Source organism: Sarcophilus harrisii, chromosome 1 (assembly GCF_902635505.1).
Source record: "Sarcophilus harrisii chromosome 1, mSarHar1.11, whole genome shotgun sequence".
Lineage (NCBI taxonomy): Eukaryota > Metazoa > Chordata > Mammalia > Dasyuromorphia > Dasyuridae > Sarcophilus > Sarcophilus harrisii.
This window is the reverse complement of record NC_045426.1, coordinates 305398254-305424496: the sequence shown is the minus strand read 5'-3', so window position 1 is coordinate 305424496 and position 26243 is coordinate 305398254. Positions and strand designations below refer to the sequence as shown.

The following is a 26243-nucleotide window of genomic DNA, read 5'->3' as shown; positions in this document are numbered from 1 at the left end:
ACTTTAAACAATAAACTCATTCCTAAAAACCAAAAAATTTGTTTAAGAAAATTAAGCCTTATTTATTTATCAATTTATGTTATAATTTAGGAAAGTTTTTTTTTTATCTTTATTTCTGGTTGATTTTTAATTGACATTTGAATCCATTCCAATATCAGTTTCAAACCTCTACACCTATGTATAGCTACACTTATGTGTAGCTAAAGAGTAGTTCATCTGAAAAAACAATCTGGCATTTTTAGTCAGTGGAGAATTCAAAATGAATCCACTGTGATATTGCAGACAAACAAACCAATGATATTTTAGGCTCTGTTCAAAGGGATTCAATGAACCTAGGAATAAGGCAATAATATTCTCTCATGCTCATTTGTCAGACTCCCTCTGTAACATTTTTTATGCTCACTTCTGAGGACCCTATTTTAGGCCCTTTATTCCATTCCTTTCTCATCTTCTCTGAGAATTTTCTTCTTCAATCATCTTCTATCCCTTTCTAATCTTCAACATCTTTTTCTACTTTCTTTTTCCCTGTTTCCCACAAACACAGCCAGATATCCCTCACTATAAATAAAACCTCTCTATTCTAACCTCCACTTAAGTTATTATGACCACCAAACTAAGAAAAAAAATGCTGTTTATACTCACTGCCTCCACTCCCTCACACCCCACTCCTTAATCAATTGCAATCTGACTTTTTACAGCACTTGACTAAGCTTATCTTCATAAGATTGTAATAATTCACTTAACACATAAGTTCTTAGTGTTTCCCTGTTCTTAGTATTTCCCAATTTTGAGACTTCTGCATTTGACATTGTTGGTCATTGTTATCTTCTAGATCCTCTGTCATTTCTGATTGCTCATGGCATCCTCTCTCCAGATTCTCCTTCTACATCTTTGCTTCTCTGTCCCAGTTCCTTCTCAGGTTTCTTTCCAAATCATCATCTATCCTACCTCGCACCTACTATAACCTGGAGTATAACCCAGGGCTTCTTCTCTTCTCTTTATAGCAATGGTTCTCAAGCTTCTTTTTTTTTATTGCTCACACAGCATTACTTTTTTGCCACAAGATGTTTTAAGTTAGCAACCTTACAAGAAATTTAGAAGACTCACATAGAGACATATAATTGCAAGTATGAAATTCCATACAATTTATAGAATACCAAGACATTCATAGGCCTTTATCATACTGGGACAATTTTTGAGCATAACTGCTCTTTCTCTATGTCTCTGTCTTTATCTGTCTCTCTTTTGGCATATTTGTATTTTAATAATCAGAAAATGGAAATAATATATGGTCACAAAATTTTAAATCAAGATTTCTTTATTTTGGTGACCCTGGTTTGTTCATCTAACCAGCAGATGGCTCTGGAGATATTGCCATCCTTTCTGAGAGCATGGGGAGTGTGGGTGGAGTAGAGAGGGTGGATTACTTGAATCTCCCCACTCTAAAAGTATTTTAAATCAATGCCTGCTGAGTTTGAGTGGATAATGATTAGGAAATCTGAGTTGTCACAGTTCAGGAACAGATGGTGGATGTCCTCTATCTTACTCCCCCAACTTCCTAAAGAGCCTTTGGACCAATCATGTGGTATGTTATAGCCATCTGGAAACACTGCCCATTGTGCTTAATACATGCCCTGCTCCTGAGAAATGTCTGGTGAAGAAAGAGGTTGAAAATATTTATGAGTGTTAAATTGGAAAGAACACATAGAAATTAACTAGGAAATGATAACCGGGAAATGAAGAGAAGTTCAGAAGGTCTTTGGGGGTGTGGGGCAGATAAGCAGACCCATCATCAATATAAATTGTTCTTTCTACATCACGAGAATTAGTGGATCAACTTCTGGCTTCCTTCAAGATGCATCTGAAATGTTGTCTCCTGCAAGAAGTTTTTCCATGCTCCACCAGTTGCCAAAATCTTCTCCTCTAAGATTACAATCTTCCATCTATACTATATAAATCTTTTATGCCTATTTATTTACATGTTGTCATTCTTATTAATAAGCATCTTGAGGGCAAATGGTTTTGATTTTCTTTTGATTCTTCCATGCTTATGAGAGTTATAAACATGAGAGCAGCATGGTCATTATCATAGCCATATCATCACCATTTTCATCATCATCATCATCATCAATATAATTATTGCCCTGTTTAAATAACACTTTGAGGATGACAAAACACTACACATGATATCTCATTTGATTTTTGCAATATAACTGCTGTTGTTATCTTTATTTTTCAAATGAGGAAACTGAGGCCGAGAGATTACATGACTTGTCCTAGGTCACACAGTTAACTAGTATATAAGTCAGGATTTAAACTAAGTATTACTGATTCCACACTCTATCCTCTATGCCATCTAACTGTCTCACTTATAGCAAATGTTAAATTAATACTTATTGATTGATTGATCTTCAAACAAGTATTTTCCTCTAATTCCTGGATGGTTGGATGTTGTTTTTTTCCAAATCTGAAGTAAGTTTTTATTGACATCTCTTTTTTTTTTACAAGTTCAGTTTTCACAGCAAAATTCTGTGCTCTTGAAATGTTAATGTTTGGATTTACAGAAACAAAGTGCTATTCCAACTGTTAGGAGGATAAGTAGATATGTCATCTGCCAAGGCCAGCAAAAAAAAAAAAAAGTCATTCTATGTTAGGACAGCTAGATGGCACAGTGGATAGAGTGTTGGGGTTCAAATCTGACCTCAGACATTTATCAAGACACTTTTCCTGAGCAAGTAATTTAATCCTGTTTGCCTCAGTTTCTTCAGCTCTAAAATGAATTGGCAAACTACTCAATATCTTTGCAAAGAAAACCTCAAATGGGATCATAAAGAATTGGACAAAACTTAAAAATGATTCAACAACAATCTATGCTGTTTACACAAAACTATTAATATTCTTTATTGCTAGAACTGGATTCCATTATTCTATCATCTTTACTATCAAAAAGAGGTTTTTAAATAAATCCACACAGAGTAACTTCTTTATTATTTACAGAAAGCAGAGGTGTTTGGAGTCCCCAATGTAATAAACAAACTGCACTGGAAGAAGCTTTAGTTGTTTGAGGTTTTTTGTCCTTGTTTTATTTGTTTGTTTATTTATGGGGTTTAGCTGTGGAGGGAAGGCAGTGGAGAGTTGATACTGGCCTGTTTGACCCATACAAAGAGACATATATTCACAAAGGCTTCTACTTATCTTTTGTCCAAGGTGCTGAACTTCAGTTACTTATCAAGTGGCAACACTAATAGAATTGTAGACAAGGCACTGTCTTTAAAAGCATCATTCAAAAGTGAATCAGTAAAAGACCAAAGTAGATGAATGAATGTTAAGAGTAAAAAGAGGGTTCCCAGGCTAAATTGATTGCTTTAATCATGAAAGAGGAAATTAAATGACAAGATCACTGAAAATGAAGCCCTGGGGAAAGGATTCAAAGACCTGGAATTGGTAGCCTGGGGGCAAAATAAACATAGTCATGTTTAATAAAAAGAGGCAACAAGAGGTATTCGAAGTACTGCATCCAGCATGGTCAGGGAATAGAAGTGATCTTTTCTGAGTGATGAAAATGTATCCTCTTTAAAATTTTTATTTTTTTTTAATGCAGTCTTCCCCTGTATCTAATTATATGCCAAGACTCTACTCACTATAGACTTCAACTCACTACAACATTTTCCCCACTTCTTTTCTCTTCCCAAGGCAGGTTTTCATATACTTTCACCTAGAGAATTGTGAGAGATTCTTTACTGGTCTTTTCCCTCCCTATTTTCTTTTTTTCTCAATACTTTCTTCATGCGACTGCCAAAGGTATATTCCTAGTGCACAGGAATGATCTCATTGTACCAAATGGACTTTACAAAATCCTAACAAAGCAAATCAAGACTTTCCACAATCTCTATCCAATTTACCATTTCAGTCTTATCTCTTTTTTTCATTATTTCCTCTTTTAAAAAATTCACCCCAACAATGAATGCAACATTCATCAAGAAACAAAAACACATTGAAATATTTAAAGAATAAAAAATGATTTACATATGAAAATATGAATTTCTGTTATATAGAATTTGTTTATAAACTATATGTATTAGAGTGGTAATAAAATTGCCCTGTTTGTGTTTGTCTTTTTCTGAACCTTTTTTATTTTTTTTTTGCAACCTTATTTTATGCCTCTTCCTTTCACATATTCCCTATTCTAGCCAGAGTAGATTTTTTTCATCATTCTTTAATGTCTTTTTCTGTCTCTATGAACATTCTTACCATGGTTCAGTGACTTGGAGTCAGAAAAACCTGGTTTCAAATCCCAACATTCACTTTATTACCTTGAATTAGTCATTTAATTTCTTTGTGCCTCAGTTTTCTCTCATATATAATATGGACTCTATGGTCCTTTTTTGCTCTAAATAAATAATCCTGTGATCCAGTTGTGGCATGGAGTCTCCCCATATCTATATCCCTCTTCTGTAAACTGTAAACTCAGGTGCTACACCCTTCATGAAGCATTTTTCAATAATCTCAGTGGGAAGACATACTTTCCCTTCTTGGATGCTTCAATCCACTGACTGGGACCTTTACCAAACCCTTAAATACATTCTAATTTAAATTATAACCATATATGTATGTATGTATCCTGCATATGAATGAACATGTAGTATATACTACTAGTAGCATATACTGTGGAATATATACTATAACAATGTAAATTATCTGAGAACACGGTTCCTCCTTTTTCACCTATGTATCCCTAATACCCAGAACAACACTTTCCCTAGAGCATCAGTAAATTAGGTAATACACAGAAGAGAACAACCAGGATGATGAAGATACTCAAATTCATACCATATGAAAATTAGTAGAAACAGCATTTATCAAGGTTCATTTCCATTAATAACTCTTGCAATAGAGTTTTTCCTCATCCTCCCAAATGCTAGTCCTTCCCTTTCTCTTGTCATCCACTTTTGAGATAAAAGTCAAGTATTGAATTTTCTGATTACCCCAATAGAATATAAATTCATTGAGGGCAGGGATTTTGTTTTTATTTTGGTATGCCTACCAACTATCACTTAGCAATAATTAATGATGATGGTGATGATAATGATGATGATGATATTAAGCTAGCCTTTATTTACAACTTTAATATTTGCATCTGCACAAACCTGCACTAATAAGTGCTATTAATATCTGCATTTTACATATAAGGAAACTTGGTCTGAGAGAGGTATAGTGATTTTTTCCATGATCACACAGCAAGTAAGCATCAGAGACAAGATTCAAACTCAGTTCATCCTGACTCTTTCTTTCCTGGAGAAAGGAAGACATGATAATTTTTTTCCATTATTTTGAAGGCGTGTCATATGGAGTTTGACTTACACTTATTCTTGTTGGCAGAACAAGAAACACTAGGCAAAAATTGCAAAGATGCAAATTTGAATTGAAGTCAGAAAAAAAGTATTCTAACAATTAGGCAAAAGTGGGATGGGCTTCCTTGGAAAGTATGGGGAAGACCCCCCCCTCATTGGAATGTTTCAGGGAAAGTTTCATGACCATTTTTTGAGTATATCACAAAGGAGTTTCTTTTTCAGGTTTACAATGAACTATACCGTCTTTAATTTTCTTTTAAAAACTAAAATTCTACAATTCTTTGAAATATTTGTTGAAAATATTTCATACTTCTTGGTCTTAGTAAAATGATCATTTAACTTTTTCTCGATGAAACAAGTTCATCATTCTGAACATAATTCACTTTTACAGATATTAAATTTATAGCACCTATTCCTTATAATAATACAGTGAGGCAAAGAGTATATTATTACAATCATTTATAGAGTAGAAACTTTTGATTTGATCATGATTACCAGCTATTGTCACAGTCTACAACAAAACCAAGGCTTTCTGTCTCCATGCTCAATGATTTCCCTCTCACATCTAAACCACATTATCAATGTGCTATTGCCCTTTGAGGTATGTGTGTGTGTGTGTGTGTGTGTGTGTGTGTGTGTGTGTACCTGTTCCCTCCAGATTGTTAAGCTTTTTTGAGTTTTTAAATCCATCTTCATTCTTATGTCAAGCTGGTAGATGTCACTTGTAGTATACCCATGTTAAAAGTCCTTAGGTAGCAGTTTTTTATTTTTCACTTTTGTCTTGGAAATCTCAATACCTAATATCTTCCCTGACATACAGCAGGTACTTTATAAATATTTGTTGATTGGTTCTTTCGATTCCCTCCCCATTCCTGCCTTATCATTTATTGCTGCTAGCCCATTCATATTCTTATAGCACTTTGTAATAACCTCTTGATTCAGAAAAAAAAAAAATAGACACGCAAATGCTTTACAAAATATATAAGAATGACATCAGATATTATTACATTCCATATGATAAACTTTTATTACTATTGGTATTATAGCACTTAATACCCTTCTACTCTTTCATAGCACAAAATTACTTCCTCCTAAAAAATGTAATATTTTTTTTTATTATTTAACTTCTCTATAGTGGTTAAATTCTCAATGGGATTTGACACCCAAAACCTTTTTTTAAAATCATAACCAATTTCTTTATCAGCTTAAGCAATCACCAGTTCTTTGAGTTTCTAACCACTGGGGATGAGTTTTTAGATGCAATTTAAAGCAGGACATCTGATTAACCAAAACAGTCATCAATGGGAATCTGATGTGATCAGCCTCCACATTCCACTAACTGTAGAGTTGACGGAATGGATAGACATCAAGACTTGCAGTATAAGTCCTGCCACATTTTGCAGGCTATTGTTCAGCAGAGAGGAAAAGAAAGAAGTAGCAAGCATCCTTACCCTGTTTTTAAGCTGACCAGTGCATCCTCAACTCCTTTCTGATTGAATTTGGTCATATACTGATGCATGTAAGGGTAATTATTCCTGATGTTCCTTTCTGTGCTCCCATTAGGAACTGTGCCAAACCGAAAAGGGGGGGAATAATCATGAGGCTTCTGAAACTAGAGAAAGAGAAGAAGACAAAATTACATTATATCGCATGGAGTGTAAACATGCACAAATGTATTAATCAGCATAAGTTTAAGAACCATATCTATATTCTCTGGGCTGCTTTGAATTTACCCAAGCTCTATCACCCCCTCTATTTGCAGCTTATTTGTCATAATATCCCTCTTTAGTCTGTACCTTAACAACTGGCATTTGATCATATGTTCTATAAAATTGCCCTTAATGTCTAGAATAGAGGGTTTAGGGTGAAGAGGAGTACATAAAGGATAAAGCACTGTGCCTGAAGTCAGGAAAATCTGAGTTCAAATTCAACTGAACAAATCACTATATATCTTCAGTTTCCTAAATAGTAAAGTTGAGATAATAATAGCACTTACTCCTTAGGGTTGTGCCATTCAAATAAAATGATATTGTGAAGTACATAGCACAATACTAGTCATATAGGAGGCACTTAATATATATGGCTATTTCTTCTTCTTATCTCCTTCCCTTCCTCCCTCTCTAGTTCCATCCTTCTCTTTTTCCCTCCTTCTCTCACTCATTCTTTCCCTCCTTTCTTTCTTTCTTTCTTTCTTTCTTTCTTTCTTTCTTTCTTTCTTTCTTTCTTTCTTTTCTTTCTTTCTTTCTTTCTTTCTTTCTTCATTTCTTTCTTTCTTCTTTCCTTCCCTCCTCTCTCCCACCCTCCCTCCCTCCCTTCTTTCCTTCTTTACTTTTTTCTTTACTTTCTTTTTTCTATCTTTCCTTTCTTCATTTTAATACCGCATGATGGATAATGCTGGGATGGACATATGCTGTATGCTCAATAAATGACATCTGTTGTTATTGTATTCTATAGGATATCCCAAGAGTCATTGTATTTTTAACATTTACCTTTAGCTAAAAACTTGACAAAGGCCTATGGAACATCATGTATATATAATCAAGTGTTGTTGTTGTTGTTGTTGTTACCACTACTATAGCATTTTAACTATATGTACCATTTCGTGATTCTACACTCACCTTAATTGGACAAGCTGATTAATCATACTGAACCTCAATTTCTTCAACTGCACAATGGGATATATACTACACAATATCTTTTCTTTTGCAAAGATAAAATATGACAACGTTTTGAGAATAAAAGAAGCTAGACACAAAAGTATTTTATAAAAATATAAAAGTACTATGTTAACATCAGACATTATTATCATGGTACATAAAATCTCCACTTCCTCAATAAGTTAATGTTTTAGAAAAACATGTAGAATGAAGAATACACACACACACATATACATATATATATACATACACATGTACATGTATATACATATATATACGTATATATGTATATATACGTATATATATGTATATGTGTGTGTGTGTTGTTAGAATTGTAGAATGCCTCTCCAAACAAAACAAAATTCAACATATCTAAAAATAACTTCTATTTTTTTGTTTTTATGGAACTTTGTTTTGTAGTAGAGAATTTTTTGATTATCCTTGCATTGTTATTATATTGAAGGATATTATATCTCCTTTTTCAGCAGATATTTAGCCCATCCCAAAATGTAACAAATCAGGAGCAAAATTAAAATTATTTTGATATAAAAATAATAGAATCTACCTAAATTGGTGGTATCACTTTGAGAAATAATGCATTTATCTCAATGATATTACACACTAATCAGTTTAATTCTAACATGATGGAAATCATCATGTTAGAATTGCCTTCAGAAAAAGTTTACAGCCACCTAACATAATCATCAGTTTTTATTTCTTTATAGTTACATACCATTTGGGGAAAAGAAAATCTATCTTATACAATTTAGATCAACTATCTAATTCATCATAATTGGCTCCAAATGTCTTTGGTTATTTCCAAAATCAAATTTACTTTAACAAGATGAAGATTTGTCACTACTGAACGTAATAAAAAAAAAATGAACACAGAGTGGAAGCAACACATAAATTATGAATACATTTTGTGTATCCTTGAATAAGTGTACAATATCTTGAAGTGACTACTTTGAAGGGTGACACAATCAGCTGGATGGAAAAATTTTGATACATGCATACACACATATGTATATATGCAGGCTATATATCCTTATATATGGAGAATGATATTTAAAATTCTAACATATATGTGTGTATATATGTGCATATATTATATCTCTCATTTTATACATTTTACTCATACACATACATATATTTCCATATAAATGCATACATGATTAGTATATGAAGCAGTTGGCTTCACCATATACACCCAAGCAATAAATAGCATTTTATGGAATTTTTTTTTTACCTCAACCAATTTCATGATAAGCATAGATAAAAAACTATCATGGAAACAGTGGTAGATTATATACCAACCTTTATTGTGGAGAATGAAGAGGTAGAGACAAAAAATTTGAGAGTCTTCTCCAAATCTTTTCAAACTATAAATTCATCCTTGTGTACAGATTGGTAAAGGGTAGAAGATTTAGAAGATTTCTACACACACATGTAACATATTATAATATACATATATGTCTATGTATATATATATTATATTTTACAATAGGACATAAAAGAGCTCCAAGGCTTATAAATCAGCCAAAAACCTTGGCCATATATGTATACCATAAAATTTTAAACAAGATTTACAAAAAGTACTGTACTTAACTGTAATTGTGTATATGGGAGAAATTTACTGAGGCTGTACTCCATACAGATTAGATCTTTTTCTTAAAAGGTATTGAAACTGTCCTAAAGATTTAATCAGTTGAGAGTACCGAAGCTAAAGTTGTTGATATGGTTTCCTGGTTGCCTGAATACAATAAGTCACAAGGAGTCTAGCTGGACCCTGATACTTGACCAGCAGATTATCACAGCGATACAGAAGCAAGAAAGATATGGTTTCCTGATTGCCTGAATACAAAAAGTCACAAGGAGTCTAGCTGGACCCTGATGCTTGACCAGCAGATTATCACAGAGATACAGAAGCAAGAAAGAGGAAGAATATTCTTCCTCTGTGTGACTAAATAAATATTTTTATTACTGTATCTTTTATGGCTCATTTCATTCTAATCTTGATCTTAAACTACCTGGAGATTATCCTTAGACATGTCCTTTCTAAAATAATAGTGAAAAAAAGGAACAAAAAAAGAAAAGAAATTGAGGACATCAGAGAAGAAAAGGACCAATTACCAATATGGGGATCATTTCAGAATAAGCAACTAGTTAAAACAAAGAACATAATATTAAATTAAGAGAAAATATCAAGAGGAGAAAGCTTTAAATAAAAAAGAAATTCTGGGCTGACCTAATTAAACAATGGAGCTTTAAAAAAAAGAAGAAATAGATAAAATTTAAGATATATTGAGTATGATCACTGTCATTAGTTAGAGATGTTTGACGAATAGAAAACAAGTGTAAAAATAAAGAAGCCAAAAGTACTCAGAAATCATCCTAGACAACAAATACTTGATTTCTTCCTCAGGAAGACAGACTAGGTATCCAAAGATGTAATGAATTCAGAATACGAGAAAATGTTCAGCATAATTCCACATTACAAGCAATATAATTTTACAAAGAAAGATAAGCAGGAGAGGGGAAAACAAGTCCACAGTAAACTTGGAAGACTTAATTAAACTAGATGATACCAAGAACATTTTTAATAAGAACTTGAAAAGAGAAAAAAACAAGTACAAGTTGAAATAGAAATTTCTATGTTTCTTTAGTAATATCATCTTATCATTAACAACAACAGAAAAAACATATTTTGGCTTTAATAATTTTGTAGCCAATGTTTTATATGACAATTACATTTAAGAAAATTCAGTCAACAACATAGATGCAATGTGAAATAATAATAAAAAAATCTAAGATAAATACTGAGATAGCTGGTGGTGCAGTGTATGGACCACTCAATCTGAAGTAAGAATATGACCTCAGACACATACTAGCTGTCTGACACTCGGCAACTCAATTAACCAGTTTGCTTCAGTTTCCTCAACCGTAAAAGGAAGCTAATAATAACACTTGTTTTGTAGGTTTGTTGTAAGGATCAAATGAAATGATATTTGCAAAAGGCACTTAATACAGTATCTGTCATATAAGTGGTACTACATAAATATTTATTTACTTCATGAAATACCTACTTTCTCTTCATTCTAAAATGTATTGCAACAATCTATACCTGCATTGAGAATATAATTAATGATAATATGAGAATGGATAGGTTCTCAAAGATGATTTCCTTTTTTATTATTATTATAGCTTTTTATTGACAAAACATGTGCATGGGTAATTTTTCAACATTGACCCTTGCAAAACCTTCTGTTCCAACTTTTCCCCTCCTTCCCTCCACCCCTTCTCTGAGATAGCAGGTAGTTCCCATACATGTTAAATATGTTACAGTATATGTTAAATACAATATATGTATACATGTTTATACAGTTATGTTGCTGCAAAAGAAAAATCAGATTTAGAAAGAAGGTAAAAATAACCTGAGAAGAAAAAACAAAAATGCAAGCAAACAAAAGAAAGAGTGGAAATGCTTTGTTGTGGTCCACACTCAATTCCCAGTGTTCTTTTACTGGGTGCAGTTGGTTCTGTTCATTACTGATCAACTGGAACTTATCTGGATACTTTCATTGTTGAAGATAGTCACTTTCAGCAGAATTGATCCTCATATAGTTTTGTTGTTGCCGTGTATAATGATCTCCTAGTTCTGCTCATTTCAGACAGCATCAATTCATGCAAATCTCTCTAGGCCTCTCTGAAATAATCCTGTTGGTCATTTCTTACAGTACAATAATAATCCATGACATTCATATACCATAATTTATTCAACCATTGATGGGCATCCATTCAGTCTCCAGTTTCTTGCCACTACCAAAAGGGCTGCTACAAACATTTTTGCACAGGTGGGTGCCATTCCCTCTTTTAAGATCTCTTTAGGATATAAGCTCAGTAAAAACACTTCTGAGTCAAACGGTATGCACAGTTTGATAACTTTTTGGGCATAATTCCAAATTGCTCTCCAGAATGGTTGGATTCGTTCACAACTCCACCAACAATGCATCAGTGTCCCGGTTTTCCCATATCCTCTCCAACATTTGTCATTATCTTTTTTCTGTCATCTTAGCCAGTCTGAGAAGTGTATAGTGTATCTCAGAGTTGTCTTAATTTGCATTTGTTGGATCTATAATGATTTAGAGCATCTTTTTATATGAATAGAAATAGTTTCAATTTCTTTGTCTGAAAATTTTCTGTTCATGTTTTTTGATCATTTGTCAATTGGAGAATGACTTGATTTCTTATAAATTTGAGTTAATCATATAGATAGATAGAGATAGATATTAGAAATGTTTTCTCAGTTTATTGCTTCCCTTGAAATCTTGGCTGCATTAGTTTTATTTGTACAAAAACTTTGTAACTTAATATAATCAAAATTATCTATTTTGTAATCAATAATGATCTTTAATTCTTCTTTGGTCACAAATACCTTCTTTCTCCACAGGTCTGAGTGATAAACTAATTTATTTATAATCTCATTCTTTTTGCCTAGATCATGAACTATTTTGATCTTATCTTGGTATATGGTGTTAAATGTGGATCAATGCCTAGTTTCTGTCATACTAGTTTTCAATTTTCCCAGCAGTTTTTGTCAGATAGTGAATTCTTATCCCAAAATCTGGGGTCTTTGGGTTTGTCAAACACTAGCTGGCTATAGTTATTGAATATTTTGTCCTGTGAACCTAGCCTATTCCAGCGATCAACTAGTCTATTTCTTAGCCAGTACCAAATGGTTTTGATGACGACCACTTTATAATATAGTTTTAGACTGGTACATCTAGGCCACCTTTATTTGATTTTTTTCATTAGTTCTCTTGAAATTTTTGACCTTTTGTTTTTCCAGATTAATTTTGTTGTTATTTTTTCTAGATCAGTGTTGGTATAGCACTGAATAAATAGCTTGTTTAGGTAGTATTGTCATCTTTATCATATTCGATTGACCTATCCAAGAGTATTTGATATTTTTCCAGTTGTTTAGATGTGACTTTCTTTGTGTGGAAAGTATTTTGCAATTTTGCTCATATACTTCCTGACTTTCCTTTGGCTGATAGATACTATCAATAGTTATTTTAAATAGAATTTCTCTTGCTGTTGGATTTTATTAGTGATACATAAAAATGCTGATGATTTATGTTGATTTATTTTGTATCCTGAAAATTTGCTAAAGTTGTACATTATTACTTATAACTTCTTAATTGATTCTCTAGGGTTCTCTAAGTATACCATCATATCATCTGCAAAGAGTGATAATTTGGTTTCCTCATTACCTACTCTGATTCCTTTAATCTCTTTTTCTTCTCTTATTGTCAATGCTAGCATTTCTAGTACAATACTGAACAGTAATAGTGATAGTGGGCAAACTTGTTTCACTTCTGATCTTATTGGGAATGGTTCTAGTTTATCACCTTTACATATGATACTTGCTGATAGTTTTAAATAAACATATGGTATTTGCTGATGGTTTTAAATAGATGCTACTGACTACTTTAAGGAATAGTCCATTTATTCCTGTACTCTCTAGTGTTTTTAATAGGAATGAGTGGATTTTATCAAATGCTTTCTCTGAATCTATTGAGATAATCATATGGTTTTTGCTAATTTGGTTATTGATATAGTCAATTAGGCCAATAGTTTTCCTAATATTGTATTCCTGGTATAAATCCTACTTAGTCATGGTGTATTATCCTGGGGATGATTTTCTGTAATCTCTTTGCCAATATTTTATTTAAGATTTTTGCATCAATATTCATTAGCAAGATTGGTCTATAGTTTTCTTTCTCTGTTTTCATTCCTCCTGGTTTAGATATCAGAGCCATGTCTGTGTCATAAAAGGAATTTGGTAGAAATCCTTCATTCCCTATTTTTCCAAATAGTTTATATAGTGTTAGAGTTAATTATTCTTTAAATGTTTGTGGAATTCACATGTAAATCCATCTGGTCCTGAAGATTTTTTCTTAGGGAGTTGATTAATAGTTTGTTCTACTTCTTTTTCTAAAATGGGACTATTTAAGTAATTTATTTCCTCCTCTGTTAATCTGGGCAATCTATATTTTTGTAGGTATTCCTCCATTTCATTTAGGTTATCCAATTTATTGACATAAAGTTTGGCAAAATAACTCCTAATTATTGCTCTGATTTCCTCTTCATTGGTGGGAAGTTCTTTTTTTTTCAATTTTAAGATTAACAATTTGATTTTTCTCTTTCCTTTTTCTAATCAAATAAGTTTTGTCTATTTTGTTGGGTTTTTTCATAAACCAATTCTTAGTTTTATTTATTAATTCAATAGGTTGTTTTTACTTTCAATTATTATTATTTTCTCCTTTTATTTTTAGAATTTCAAGTTTGTCACTGTTTGACAAAAATTGCTGGGAAAATTGGAAATTAGTATAGCAGAAAGTAGGCATTGATATGTTAATACCGTACACCAAGATGAGGTCAAAATGGGTTTATGACCTAGGCATAAAGAATGAGATTATAAATAAATAAGAAGAACATAGGATAGTTTACCTCTCAGATCTGTGAAAGAGGAAGGAATTTATGACCAAAGATTTAGAGATCATTATTGATCACAAAATAGAAAATTTTGATTATATCAAAATGAAAAGCTTTTGTACAAACAAAACTAATGCAGACAAGATTAGAAGGGAAGCAATAAACTGGGGAAACATTTTACATTCAAAGGTCTTGATAAAAGCCTCATTTCCAAAATATATAGAGAATTGACTCTAATTTATAAGAAATCAAGCCATTCTCCAATTGATAAATGGTCAAATTATATGAACAGACAATTCTCAGACAAAGAAATTGAAACTATTTCTAGCCATATGAAAAGATGCTCCAAGTCATTATTATTCAGAGAAATGAAAATTAAGATGACTCTGAGATATCACTACACACCTGTCAGATTGGCTAGAATGACAGGGAAAGATAATGCAGAATGTTGGAGGGGATGTGGGGAAAACTGGGACACTGATACATTGCTGGTGGAATTGTGAATACACCCAACTATTCTGGAGCGCAATTTAGAACTATGCTCAGAAAGTTATCAAACTGTGCATAACTTTTGATCCAGCAGTTTTACTACTAGGCTTATATTCCAAAGAGATTTTAAAGAAGGGAAAGGGACCTGCATATGCAAGAATGTTTGTGGCAGCCCTCTTTGTAGTGAGCAGAAACTGGAAAGTGAGTGGATGCCCATCAATTGGAGAATGGCTGAATAAATTGTGGTATATGAATATTATGGAATATTACTGTCCTGTAAAAAATGACCAGCAGGATGATTTCAGAAAGGCCTGGAGAGATTTACATGAACTGATGCTGAGTGAAATGAGCAGGACAAGGAGATCATTATATACTTCAACAACAATTCTATATGATGATCAATTCTGATGGACGTGGCCCTCTTCAACAAAGAGATGAACAGTTCCAATAGAGTAGTACTGAATTAAACCAACTACACCCAGTGAAAGACCTCTGGGAGATGACTATGAACCACTACATAGAATTCCCAATCCCTCTATTTTTGTCCACCTGCATTTTTGATTTTCTTCACAGGCTAATTGTATACTATTTCAAAGTCTGATTCTTTTTGTACAGCAAAATAACTGTATGGGCATGTATACAATATATGTATACATTAACTTATGTATATGTATACTTAACTTATACTTTAACATATTTAACATGTATTGGTCAACCTGCCATCTGGGATAGGTGGTGGGGGGAAAGAAGGGAAAAGTTGGTTTTGCAAGGGTCAATACTGAAAAATTATCCATGCATATACCTTGTAAATAAAAAAGTATAAAATGAAATAAAAATTCAAGTTTGGTATTTGATTGGGGGGGGGTTAATAAGCACTTTTTCTAGCTTTTTTAGTTGGAAGTCCAATTTCTTGATTTTCTCTTTCTCTATTTTATGCAAGTAAGCATCTAGAGATAAAAATTCCCCCTTATTACTGCTTTAGGTGCATCCCACAAATTTTGTTATGTTGTCTGATTATTGTCATTCTCTGGGATGAAATTATTAATTGTGTCTATGATTTGCTGTTTTACCCATTCATGCTTTAGGATGAGATTATTTAGTTTCCAATTACTTTTTGGTCTATTTACCCCTGGTTTTTTATTGAATGTAATTTTTATTGCATCATGATTGCATAGTAAATGCATTTCTTTTACTATTTCTGCCTTTCTGAATTTGATTTTGAAGTCTTTAGTCCTAATATATGTTCAATTTTTGTATAGGTTCCATGAACTGCCAAGAAGAAAGTGTACTCCTTTCTGTCACCATTCAATTCTCGTTGTCTCATTGAATCATTCATTTCCATTTTTTTGGTTCTGATTTTTAGTGATTTTCTTCATTTACTTTTTTATTTCTTTTTGTATTTGTCCAATGGATTTTTTAAATGAGTTGTTTTGTTCTATGGAATTTTTTTTTCCATTTCACAAATTCTGTTTTTTAAGGAGTTATTTTCTTTTTCCATTTCACAAATTCTCTTTTCCTGGGAGTTATTGACCTTTTCCATTTCACAAATTCTGTTTTTCAGGGAGTTGTTTTCTTTTTTCCATTTTATCAAATCTATCTGTTATTGAGTTATATGTCTTTTCCCAACTCTCTTGCAAAAATTTCATTCATTTCCTTTCCCCATTTTTCTTCTAGATGTTTTTAAGATCCTTTTTAATTTCTTCTAGCAGAACCTTGTGTGATGGGGCTTCATCTGGAGAGAATCTGCTTTTAGTCTCCTCAGGATTTGAAATCTGTTCTTTTCTTTCATCATAGACACTATCTTTAGACAGAGTTCTCTTTGCCTTTTTACTCATTTTTTTTTTAAGTTGGGATCTGCTTTTAGGGCAAGAAAGGTTTTCCAAGCTTCCTCTACAAGCAACAGTGGCTGTGCTGAGTTCTTGCTGACTCACTCCTGGTGCTGGGGGGGCGTGGCCAGGTCCTGTGACACTCCAGCTCTTCACTCTTTACCTTTTATGTTTGTTTTGGATGTTTTATAACTTTTCTCCTGATCTACTGGCTTGTAGCCAGGCCAGAGTAGCTGACACTTCTGTTGAATCCTTCCCCTATATTTTCTACCATGTGGAGTCTGCACCATCTTGCAAAGTCCCCACCCCACCCCAGATCTGCACAACATATGCTGGTGTCCCTGCTTGGCGTGCTTGCACCTGGTCACCTCCCTCTGTGCCCGACCAAAACAGACCTTTTCTGGCGATCTTCGAAATTATCTTCTGCTGGTAATTTGTTGTACTCCCAATATTCGTGGATTCTGCCAGTCCAGAACTAATTCAGAGGCTGGATTTGGTAATTAGCTGAGGGTCCTGGGAGAAGATCAGAAAGAAGCGTGTGTCCTCTCCACCATTTTTGTTCTGCCATTGATTTAGTTTTAGCTTAGTTTCTTTTTTATATTATATTTTAATCCAGTTTTTATGCTCTCATGTCTTTCATCCTTGTCAAGGGACTTCTTAATTCTTCTTCACTTTCTAGCATTTGTGTGGTCTTATGCAAAATAAAGAAAATTCCTTGATATGACAATATAAAAAGCTGTTCAATGATCTCATTACCAATATCAACTGATCACAAAATAGGAAGACATGTACACCAAAAAGGTGTTTACTACTTTCATGAAAGTTATATTGTAAAGTCCATAAGAGAGAAAAGATTCCTTGTAGATGATGATGTCCTCAAAATATTCCCTTTTTGGGATGATGATGTGCTGATGAAATCAAATCCTAGAATACTATAAGCCTACCTCAATAAGACCCATGCCATTCAAAAGATTTTATCCTAATAACCCACACAGAAAAATCAAAAAACAGAAAAATCTTTTTTGAAGTAATATTTATCTCTAAATTTAAAAAAAAAATCTGAAATCATCAAAGCTTCAATCAACATGAGCAAAAAATGTTTTCTGGAATTTTTAGAGAAAGGCTTCAAAAGAATAGATTATCCCAAACTGCATTCAATTAAATCGATTTGTTAATTTAAAAAATTCTTGAAGAAACTCAATAACCTGACGTATAATTCCTACTGAAAAACAAATCAGTGAATAGTAGTACAGACAGGGCTCCTAAAGGAAGCGCTTCCTATTTCTATTAATGGATATAGCCGCAGATGAGGAACCCAAACAATAATGAACATTCAAGAGGTGATATGTGGGGTGTGTAAGTGTGTCTCTGTATGTGTGTATAAAAGTCACAGGATTACCCACAATACTGATGTCAGAGGTATAACTAGTATAGGATGAAAGAAAAAAATGATATTTATATAAATATATATATATATATATTATATTTGCTGAAGGGAGAGGGAGATGTCTACCTCCAGCAGTGTCTGATTTTTGACACTGGTAACACAGATTTCTATATCACCTACTAAAAACTACACTTGACTCACCAAAACTAGAATGACACTTAAATAGCATCCCATTTCTGGGGCTTGTTCATTCTCTCAAACTCTGCAGAGGCTACAGTCTGTGGAGATTCTGATTTACTTTCTTAGCACAGCATCACTTACATTAGGACTATCCTGTGCATCCCCTCCTCTCCAAAAAAAATTCCCCACAAGATCATCACTGCTTAAAGTTCTAACTATAAAATATGAAAGTTGATTGAGCTAGACTACATAATGATTACCTAGAATTTATACAACATTTTAAGGTCTGAAAAATGTTTTACATAATTTAGTTAACTTGACCCTCAAAATGAAACCATATGTAGGTAATATGATTATCCTCATTTTACAGTAGAGGAAACTAAGGCTAAGGGATGTTTACTGACTTATTTAGGATTACACAGTATATGAGGCACAGTGATGAACTCAGATCTTCTAGATTCCAAGTCTAATGCTATTATTCCCTAGACCACCTAGGCCTAGCAAACTGAGCTGAGAATAAATAAGTTTTATTCTACTACTACTACTACTACTACTACTACTACTACTACTATTATTACTACTACTACTACTACTACTACTACTACTACTACTACTAATCTCCAATATAAAATATCTTAATGACTGTTTCCTCCAGGGGAAAAGTGAGACTGCAAAGAAATTTTATCTAGTAGAGATAATTATACAAGAAATGTTATAAAATGATAATATATTAAAGTTATGAAACCTCAGGCACAATCAAGTTCAAGACCCTCATTCTAAAATGAAGAAACTGAGACAAAAGATGCGAACTGATTTGAGCAAGAATCATATATCAAAGCTCTTTCCAGGAACTCCACTATAGTACGCAAACCTTAGCCAAAGCAGCAGGGTTGGAAAAAATGGAAAACAAACTTTAAACATTTTCAGTTTAAAAATAAATCCAATTTCAATCTTAATTAAAATTTTCTCTTGAAAATAATTTCTACCAAATTAGATGTATGATTGCCTAATGAAGAGTTACATCTTAATTTCAGGAAATATGGATTCATGTTTCCAGAGATGCCACCCCAAAGATCCACTTTCATGTGGTAACAGTGAAATGCTTTTTTGCATTTATTATTCCTATAAGCAATCCTCTAATCCATTACTGCTTGAGGGGTGAGACCCAAGTCAAGCTTCCTTTCAATAGCATCTGCCTCCTCTGGGGCACAGAGGTAATGCTTCTCTTCATAAATCTAGTTGGAGCAGCCATTCCCAATCTCCCAAGACATTTGAAGATGGCCTGTTTGACTAAGTGCTTTTCCACTCCAGTCCCCATCTGCTACAGTTACTGTTAGGTTTTTAAATGTTGCTTTCTTTTCTTCTGCTTTATATGTCTGGAGATACAAGCAAACAACCTTACTAAAAGATTCAAGACAGTTTTTGCACCTACTGGCATTTCCCCTACCTCACCAAAAGATGAGCAACAAGATCTCCTCCATTTTACAAACACTGCTTTATCTGAGTATTGATTTTTGACTTTGTTTCTTCAAGCTAATGCTCAGTAATAGAATAATTGAAGGAGGACAGAATATCAGGGACCATTTGGTTCAGCCTGCACTCCCTGATTTCACCCATGTAAAAATGTCGAAGAGCATGAAAGACCCCATAGGATTTGGCCAGGACCACACAACACCTTAAGAATGCTGCCATTTATTATTCTTGTAATCAAGCAATCAATCAACAAACATCCATTAAGAATTCACTTTTTCCCAGGTACTATACAAGTTACTAGGATACAGAGATGAAAAATTTTCTAGGAGTTTATCTTCTATTTCTCTCCATAACACCTCAAAATTCTATGGACTGGTAACAAAGTAAAGTCTCTTTGTGCTTCTAATATTATTTCTACAAGACCTTGTCTGATCTCATTGAAACAATGAGTTCCTAAAATTGTGGGCATTTGCATACCTCCCTGTATACCTGAAGAAAACACAGGCATATCTATTTGATACTATATTACTTTGTGGTTTATTTAATTTGAAGATGCTCACATACCTTTTCATTTATATCTTTGTATATCCCCTTCTCTCCAGTAACATATTGTCATTGGCAGATCTAATTCAATCTCTCCTCACCTCTCACCTGGAATATCCCTATCTCAAAATTCTCCCTACTTCAATCCAGCCACTACTTGTAGTTGACAAGGAGGTTTTATAAAGCCTTAGTTTGACCACCTTGCTTAAAGAGCTTCACTAGCTCCCTATTACCTGAAGCATCACATATAAAATTTTGTTTGGTATTAAAATTTCTCATAACTTGTCCCTTCTTACCTTTTAAGTCTTACACTTTGCTACCCTCTACTCCATGATCCAGGTACACCATTCTACTTGTACTCTGTCAAGTATGTCACTGCATCTTTCCACCTCTCTGCCTTTGTACCAGCTGTCCCCCATGCATGGAATGTCTTATTCTCTTCCCTCTTGTTCTGTTTACCTCAAGATTCAGCTCAAGAGTCCTTTTCTAGTCCTCCCTCTTTAGTACACCATGCTAATGCCTTTCACTTTTAGATATATACTTAACTATTTACATGCTGTCTCCTCCATTAAAATGTATGTTCCCGGAGAGTGAGGTCAATTTTTGCCTCTCTTTTTATCCTCAGAACTTTACATATTCCAAAGTACATGGTAAAGGCTTAATAAATGTTTTAATTTCAATACTATGTCACAGAAAAATTTGTTTTTTTGTTGATTACATACTTTAACATCCTCCTCCATATCCAATTGTTATTATTTAGTCATTTTCAGCCATGACCATCTCTTTATAACTTCATTTGCGATCTTTGGCAAAATTACTAGTTTGGTTTACCATTTTACATAGCTCATTTGATAGAAGGAAACTGAGGCAAATAAGGTCACACAGCTAGTATGTGTCTGAAGCTAAATTTGGACTCAGATGAGTTTTTCTGACTCCAGGCCTGATACTCTCCACTGCATTGCTTACCTGCTTCCTTTATATCCACAATGTCTTCTATTAGGCTAATATAAATTATATCTCTTATTAGATGGAAAGAGAATGAGTAAACTTCCAACTATGATCAAAGTAGGATGGTGGGTCACTAGAACAAGGCTCACAAAGTACAAAATACCCTTATAATCTATCAAATAAATAATGTTTTCTTCTAGGACATATACTTTTAATCTCTGAGTCCTGGACTTCTACTATCATCTTCAGTCTGTGAAGTAGAAAAAATCCAAGGGACAGACAATGAGTCAGTAGCTCCTTGGTCTGTGAGTATCCCTGTGTTTATTGGTTAATTTTTCTTTACATTTTGTTTTTCCCAATCACCTCTTACCCCCAAACATCTTAAGCCAAATTCTAATTCTAGTTACCCTTAGAGTTTAGGAAGCCAGTGGTTGTCTTGATCTCTTACAAAAAGTTACATTAGTTGTTTTTTTTTTCAATATGGTAGGGTTATTTAAATAGATATTAAAGGTCTCTTTATAATGTAAAATTTCTTTCAGGCTCTTTCCATTTTTTAAAGAAAAGTATGTCAATAAATAAATATTTAATTAAGCAGGTAACATAAACCACACATTATGCTAAATGCCGGAAATACACAGCAAGACAAAAATCTGTCCCTATTCTCAAGGAGCTCACAGTTTAATAAGGAAGATAACATGTAAACATATATGTACAAATGATAAATTGAAGATTTATCCACAATCCAAAAGAGTGAAAGCATTTGCTTAAAGGGGAAGTGGAAAATATGCATATATATGATTTTTTTTCTTATTTTGAAGGTCATACAGAGCCATTGGAGTTTGTTGAATGGGAGTGGAGAAGTTAATGGATAACAAATTGTATTTAGCCTCAGTTTAGTTTCTTCACCTGTAAAATGATAATTTGGACTAAATGATCACTAAACACCTTATAAGTTTTAAGATTCGATGGTGGCAAAAAAAAAGGTCTATGTTGGGGTACTTTTCTAGGTACTTGAATGGGACTTGAATGAAGATTTCTCAGAGACTGTAGGACCTTAGGCCTAAGTTTCAGGAAGTCATATGATCCTTTATTCTCAGAGGACTATAGGGAAGAAAAGGTCAAACCCTATGTCTAAACTTCAGGAAGTCACATGATCTCTACAAAGTAGACAGCATTGCTGACCATTGGTCAGTGGTTACTTCCTTTTCAGCCCATCCAATGAATTTATAAATCAACAGGAAATGGAGTTAAACTCATGGCTTTTCTGCTATAAAATTCATTCTCTGTTTCCGCCATGGGCCACACACCATTCTGGATTTTGTATAATTGATGTGTTTGGCCCTTTCCTTGCAAAGTCCAAATAAATGTTTTCTGTTTGTATCTGGAGATGCCTCTGAGTAGACAATTTGGGTAAGAGGGTCTAGCACCCCATCCCACATATCCTGGATCACATTCTAACGGATTCAAAATTCTTCTTTTGCCTAGCAATATTTATCTGAAAGGCAAAAAATCTCTGAAATAAAATCTATAAATAAATCACAATGTTAATGGGATAAATAATATATAAAAGACTAAAATACTATTTTTAAATAAAATTAGCCAGGATATAGGCATAAGAAAAATAATTTAAAAAAATAAATAATGGATAATTGGCCATAAATACCTTTCCATTTCTCTCTACAAAAGATTTATACTATTCCACTCTAATTGCCCAGTTGCTGCCAGTTGTATTAACTAGGAATTTAATGGGAATGACTACTAATTAACCTTCCTAGTATTTCTACCCATTTTTTCATTCTTGAAAGAGATCAAAATTGAGGAATTAGATTTTTTAAAGCAAAATAATTAACATGCCATTCCTTTCACTCACAGATTCAACTGCTACCCTCAAGGAATTCATTGACAAAAAGAAAGGCTCTATATGAATTGAAATATTCATAGCAGAACTTTTTGTAGTAAAGAAAAACAGGAAATAAAGTAGATGCACATTAATTGGGAAATTTGCTTAACTAGTTTTTATTATGAATGGCACTCTGTTGAAAGAAATAATTCAGAGAAGTATGGGAAGAATGATAAAAATAGAAATAAAAATGAAATAAGAAGAATCATGAAAATACTACACAGTGAATACAACAGTGGAAGAGGAATGAACAACAACTAAACAATAAAAAGGAGACTAAAATTAAAATGACCAAATCTGAAAGAGATATGAGAAAGTATTTTCTGCACACACCCCCACACTCCATCTTTGCAGAGGTAGAGGATTTTCACTGGATGTGGCATGTAGAGAACCACACAGAATAATATTAAACGTTTTCATTGTGGTTAACTATCTGTGTCTATGTCTGTCTGCCCCCCCCCCTTCCCTTTTCTCAAAAAATGACTCCAAGATGTGAAGTGGGGAAAAGATATTTTGGGACATATAGTTGAAATAAAAAACAAAGATAGGCATAAAATATATTTTGGGAAAAAGAGCAATTGAACTTTGAATACTTGCTGTAAACAACCTTAGTCCTAGAGGACAGATGAAGAAATTCATTTGCCAGAATCACCTTCGTGCCATGATTGAGGCACTTTCCTTGAATGGAAGGGTTTTTTTTTTTTTTTAAACTAACAACTATTAATCTAATAAAAAATATAAAAAATACTTTCTATGTAATTTAAACAGTAAATACAATTTATTACACAGATATTCACTGTGGAAACTACTTGTGTACAGAATTAAAATAAATTGATTCAATATAGATTTTATTTCACAGGTCTTCTCAAGTACCTCTGCTATTAAACTTAACACTAAACTGACTTACTCAATAGATTCTATTGCTTATTTAATGGTATCACACATTTAATTAAAAGATCTATCTACTTTTCTATATAACATCTGAGCACTGAAGCAGATCTGAATCTCATGAGTATGCAGCAAGTGTTGTTAGGTGTTTTCCAGTCACAGCAGGATAGTCAAGTTAATATGGGTTCTAATTATTTCTCCCACAAACTTTAACAATCCCAGTGGCAAAGGATTTTTTTTTGACTTGGGAAATAAATATTAAGGAGAAGAGAGAAGAAAGTTAAATGGTATATATAATATACATTACATATGTACATATGTGTGTATATCTATGTATATATGCATATATATTTATCCCTTCAGTTTTTTTTAATAGTAAGAAGCTTTAATTCTTTCTTCCTAAAATTTTCTCTTTAGATTCCATGCCACTACTGTAATAATGCAGTAATTGCCTTCTCTAATCATTCAGTTTCTGTATCCTCTTCATAAACATCTTGCAAGACTCAGTTCTTGGTCTTTTGTTCTTCACACTCACTTCAGGAAATCTGCTCATATGCTTTCAATTGCCATTGTTATGCAGGTGTTTGCCAGATGTGTATCTTGTGTTCCAGTTGCTTGTCTTCTCTTTAGAAACTGAAATCTCCCTCCCACTCTTTCGCCATATCTCCATGACATTCTACCTTGGCATTTTGCTCAATATGTAAGTAAGTATTGCTGACTAATGATTACTTTTCTCTCTAGACCTCTGCTGATTCATGCAAATGAGTCAAACATACATCAGTGGCAAAGAGGAATTCTGCAAGACTAGTAAGATTTTTTGAAGAGAGGCAAATGATCCATGCACAATGTGACTGCTAACATTGACAATCCTAAAGCTATGAAGTTGATGAGTATACAGACAGTTCATTTTTGTGTCCTAAACCTAAAATTCAAAGATGTGTCAGGCTCATTTTCCTCCTTTCTTCCTTTGCAAGAACACTTCTGAATAGCCACTTAAAACTTCACTAGCTGTTCTGCAGTCATTACTTTTGGTTTGATGGGTTCTCAAACAGGTGCTTTTGTGCTCACTTTAAATAGGCAGAAATTGCAATTTAGTGAACAAAGTTAATGATTTGCCTTGCCCAAGCTTCTGGAGTCAAATGTCCATGGAGGAATTTCCTATTGCAATTTGAGTATTTTATGGTATACACAACCTATTTTTTCTTTCTCCTAAATATGAGGTTTTGTTTAGGAAAGAGTTAGATGTATAGATTTAGATAGATTTAAAGGTAAAAGGAGAAATCAAAAAAGACCTTAGTCCTAAGACACTGAATTCCATTCCTTTGTTTCATAGATGAGAGAAATGAGGCTAAGAAAAGTGCCCTGATCAAGTCACATAGTCTAATGAAAGCTATAGCCAGAGGAATAGAAAAATCTGAGTTTCAATCCTGCCTTAAATGTATGCCTCTGAGAAAGTAATTTACTATCTCTCAGTCTTTCTTATCTATAAAATAGGGGTAATAGCAGCATCTCCCTTTCAGGACTATGAAAATCAAATGAGATAATCATTGTAAAACATTTAGTACAGTATTTGGGACATAGTAAGTGCTAGATAAGTGTTAGCTCTTATTGTTATTATTGTTGTTTTCCTAATCCAACTCTCTCTTTTTTTTTCCTACTCTATTGGATATTTCTTCCACTGAGCACACTGCCAATCAAGGTGTAAAATGTCATCATCCAACCTGTAATAGGTTTTCTACCAACACTCATAAAATATCATCATTGAACAGTTTATATAGAACTCGGGAGTTATTAAATAGCTGGATGTGCAATGATTAGAGCACTGGGTCTGATGTCAAGAAGAATAGAGTTTAAATTCTGCCTTAGAATCTAATTAGTTGTATGATTATGAGCAAATCACAATTTCTTTTAGCATCAGTTTCTTCATTTGTAAAACAAGAATAACAATACTACCTCCTACTTCACAGAGGTGCTGTGAGAATCAAATGAAATAAGGCCTCTGTGTGTGTGTATATGTGCGCGGGTGCACGCGCCCGAATGTGTGTGTGCATATGTGCGTGTGCCGGAATGTGTGTGTGCATGTGCACACAAGCCCTTTAAAGT

At 33.4% G+C, this 26243-nt stretch overlaps 1 protein-coding gene across 2 annotated transcripts in view; it reads right to left on the bottom strand.

Annotated features, from left to right (window-relative positions):
• GRIN2A (glutamate ionotropic receptor NMDA type subunit 2A) overlaps nucleotides 1-26243 on the bottom strand; it is a 506739-nt gene that overhangs the window by 73319 nt on the left and 407177 nt on the right. For both annotated transcript variants that reach the window (XM_031944719.1, XM_031944725.1), the window contains exon 11: nucleotides 6803-6963. In XM_031944719.1, the coding sequence (XP_031800579.1) occupies nucleotides 6803-6963 (161 nt within the window). The remainder of the gene's footprint in view (nucleotides 1-6802; nucleotides 6964-26243) is intronic.